The sequence below is a fragment of the Lucilia sericata genome, unplaced genomic scaffold (genome assembly GCF_015586225.1).
Source record: "Lucilia sericata isolate MDLA Ls3-8-SP2 unplaced genomic scaffold, ASM1558622v1 Contig004545F_arrow, whole genome shotgun sequence".
Classification (NCBI taxonomy): Eukaryota; Metazoa; Arthropoda; class Insecta; order Diptera; family Calliphoridae; genus Lucilia; species Lucilia sericata.
The window spans coordinates 18,332-22,500 of record NW_023997282.1 but is presented as its reverse complement, the minus strand read 5'-3'; the positions used below and the strand labels follow the sequence as shown (position 1 = coordinate 22,500).

At 27.8% G+C, this 4,169-nt stretch overlaps 1 protein-coding gene across 1 annotated transcript in view; it reads right to left on the bottom strand.

Annotated features, from left to right (window-relative positions):
• The window catches only part of LOC119615226 (multidrug resistance protein homolog 49-like), a 2,965-nt gene extending 774 nt beyond the window's left edge, over nt 1-2,191 (bottom strand). Inside the window, exon 1 of the mRNA XM_037971306.1 lies at nt 1,442-2,191. Coding sequence (XP_037827234.1) covers nt 1,442-1,707 — 266 coding nt within the window. The 5' untranslated portion in view covers nt 1,708-2,191. The remainder of the gene's footprint in view (nt 1-1,441) is intronic.
• Nucleotides 2,192-4,169: the final 1,978 nt, after the last annotated feature.

Below are 4,169 nucleotides of genomic sequence, written 5' to 3'. Positions count from 1 at the left end.
GTATCGTTTATACTACTGTGACGAGTATAAATTAAAAACTAGAGTTCAAGAACGCGTTGTGTTCCGCCGAACGTAATGACTAGACTGAGTGATTTTTACATTGGTTTTCGAGTTAGATAGATAGATAGATAGATAGATAGATAGATAGATAGATAGATAAGATAGATAGATAGATAGATAGATAGATAGATAGATAGATAGATAGATAGATAGATAGATAGATAGATAGATAGATAGATAGATAGATAGATAGATAGATAGATAGATAGATAGATAGATAGATAGATAGATAGATAGATAGATAGATAGATAGATAGATAGATAGATAGATAGATAGATAGATAGATAGATAGATAGATAGATAGATAGATAGATAGATAGATAGATAGATAGATAGATAGATAGATAGATAGATAGATAGCTAGATAGATAGATAGATAGATAGATAGATAGATAGATAGATAGATAGATAGATAGATAGATAGATAGATAGATAGATAGATAGATAGATAGATAGATAGATAGATAGATAGATAGATAGATAGATAGATAGATAGATAGATAGATAGATAGATAGATAGATAGATAGATAGATAGATAGATAGATAGATAGATAGATAGATAGATAGATAGATAGATAGATAGATAGATAGATAGATAGATAGATAGATAGATAGAGATAGATAGATAGATAGATAGATAGATAGATAGATAGATAGAGATAGATAGATAGATAGATAGGATAGATAGATAGATAGATAGATAGATAGATAGATAGATAGATAGATAGATAGATAGATAGATAGATAGATAGATAGATAGATAGATAGATAGATAGATAGATAGATAGATAGATAGATAGATAGATAGATAGATAGATAGATAGATAGATAGATAGATAGATAGATAGATAGATAGATAGATAGATAACTATTTGCGTTGCAGAGATTATTTGAAAATAGTAAAAAAAAAATATAAATTTGTATTCCCCCCCAATAATTATAATTAATTCGTTTAAGAAAACAATAAAATATTTGCAAAATACTTATGTACTTGGATTTTATACTAGTATTTATAATAGAAATAAATGTTTTAAACAGCTGCATCTGCAATTTATTTCTGGATAACTTAAGCTTAGATCAATATTGTAATAAATATGTTAAATCACTATTTAAGACAAATGTTTGCTTAGCGTTGTTTACTTTTAAAAGTGTTCTGTAAAAGTAAACATTTACAGAACACATAGCGTTTTATTGGTTCTTGGTTACGCTTTATCGATATTTTGTCAATATTTCTTTAACGAAGCCTACGACTTTGTTTTGATTCGTTTATAGCAGTACAAATACATTATTGGCGACATGCCACATCTAGTTTATAAATTTACACTTAAATATTTTCTTTACACTTTAAATCACTAGAAATTTCATATATTTATACTTACAAAATTTTACCGCCTCCAAATAAGGGTAACGTATAGGTAGGAGTTGTTGGTAGGCATAAACTACGATCCACAAACATAGACACCAATTCACTGTACACCACTATGATGATGGGAAATACCAAGGATTTCAGGAAAGCAGCAATAAAAGCCAAAACCAAGAGAAAATATTCCCAACGTGTGGCAAAACAGAAAAGTTCAAAAAATCCTACTTCTCTTTGAACCACTTTTGGTTTTTTCTTAGTTTTTGATGGTGATTCTTGCCCCATGATGTACGCTCAGGAAATGAATACGTTCTATGCAAAACAAACGAACTAGACTAAAGTTTTGTCTCCAAATATTAACGGCAAGACGGCACAGCGTAGCACCAGAATAGCAATAAAAAAAACAGTCAACTAACTGAAGAACGCAATCAATTAATAGCAAAATTCAGTTCAGTTGTTGAAACGTTTAGTAAGTAGTGTTTTTTGGTGATTTTTCTTTTTTTTTTATTTGCTGAGAAATTTTTACTTTGAAATGATGCTTTCTAAATTCGTTATTCATTAGGGGTCAATTAATGGTAACTTTTGGTTAATAATAATTTAAACGTACGTAGTCGTCGTATCGTTTATACTACTGTGACGAGTATAAATTAAAAACTAGAGTTCAAGAACGCGTTGTGTTCCGCCGAACGTAATGACTAGACTGAGTGATTTTACATTGGTTTTCGAGTTCATTATTAGATTTTATATTTTATCACATTTTTCACTTTATTACTAAATATAAAACTATAAAATTTTATTTAATTTAATTTAGCAAACATTTTTTTTGCTAAATATTTTTTAAGTATTTAGAAAGAGGGGGAAATATTTTGTACCTTTTTTTTGTTGATTTTTGATTAGCAATATATGGGGTTTCTTATCAAAAATTTATTATTATTCCTTGTTCTCTAGGCATCTATAAAAAAAAAGCTTTTTTCTATTTATTATAACTTATATTCTAATAATATGGTCGTTATCTTTTTTGTTTTAGAAAAACCTCTTCATAATGGGCTGTCGATATTTAAAAATTATATTTCATCAGATTTGTTCATGATTTTATTAATTAATTGCTATTTAAAGTTAAGTACTCAATAGCATGTGGTGGTACTCCTCTACCATGACACAGCGTTATTATTTTTTGTTACCCTGCCTCAATAAGGGAGAGGTTATGCTTTATGATTTGTTTGAAAAAAGTTTAAGTTATCAGTTAGCACGTGTTACAAATTGAAATTGAATGTTCGTCTATACCGACTCTAATATACCCACCGTTCCAACATTTGTTGGGAATTTCGAATAATCTATATGTATATATAAAAGAGTAGCGTTACTGACTGACTGATTCATCATCGCACAGCCCAAACGGCTGAACCTAGAAGCATGAAATTTTGACAGTAGATGTGTTTTTGTTTATGTAAATCCACTAAGGAGGAATTTTTGAAAATTTTTACATTTACGGGTAAAAAGGGGAAAAAATGGTTAAACAGTTTTTCTTAATTATCTTACACAATATTAGTGATACAAGAAAAATTTTAAATGCACCTGTATCTACTCTTAAAATGAGCAGATGGGTGTCTGGTACTTTTTTGAAATTCCTAATTTTAAGGGGTAAAAATGTGTAACAATTATGATTTTGGTACTTTTTTTGGCCCTTTATAACTTTTGAACTAATTAACTATAACTAATTATAATAACTTTTGAACTAATTAATAATACAATTTTTATAAATATTTTGGATACATCTCCCAAAATTATGAGACACCTGTTTCGTACTTTTTTAATATTCAGTCCTTTTTGGGTGTAAAAGGGGGAAAACTGTATTTATGGTACTTTTTTAGCACATTAAGAAAACTTTTTCGGTTTATTGAATTATTCCTATTAAATTACGGACTAACTCTGTAATATTTATTGTAATAAAATTTTTGCTATTTCACTGGGGAAAAAAGTACCAAAAAGGGAAAGAACGGGATATTTAATTTTATTCAAACTCATTGAGCCAATTTTTATAAAATTTTAAAAAGTAGGTTATTTACTCAAACAAAATAAGCTGTTGGTATATTATTTTGGAATTCGAGTACTAAGATCTATACAGGATCAAATTCGAGTAAATTGTTTGGTACTTTTTTGAAAGCATTATATTTCTGGAACAAATGAATGCAGATTTGAATCATTTGAGTTTTATCTGTGATATATAGTTTTACATAAGTACGGAACATTTTGTAAACTTAATTCTCAAAAAAGTATATTTCTAAGCGAAAAGGGGAAAAATTGTACTATTTTTATTAGTACTTTCCACTAAGGTAGAATTTATTCCACTTTTGGTACTTTTTCATTCTTCAAATGATACTCTGTATGTTCTATAATATGAATTCAAAACACATGATTATTAAACATACACGGTCCTCATTGAATAAGATTCTTTAAGAGAGAACTTTTTAGTACTTTTTATCTCATAAATGGTACTTTTTTAATTTTTTTAATATATTCAACCTAGGAACATTATTTTAACATACATGGTCTTGACTAAATAATATTCTGTAAGTGGGAACTATTTGGTACTTTTATATTCTTCAAATAGTACCTTTTAGATTCTTTATAATGGTTAACCGGAACACACGGTCCTTATTAAATGATAATTTATTGAGAGAGATTTTTGTACTTTTTCGTTTTTCCGATGGTACTTTTTGATATTTTTTCGATATTGAACATACATA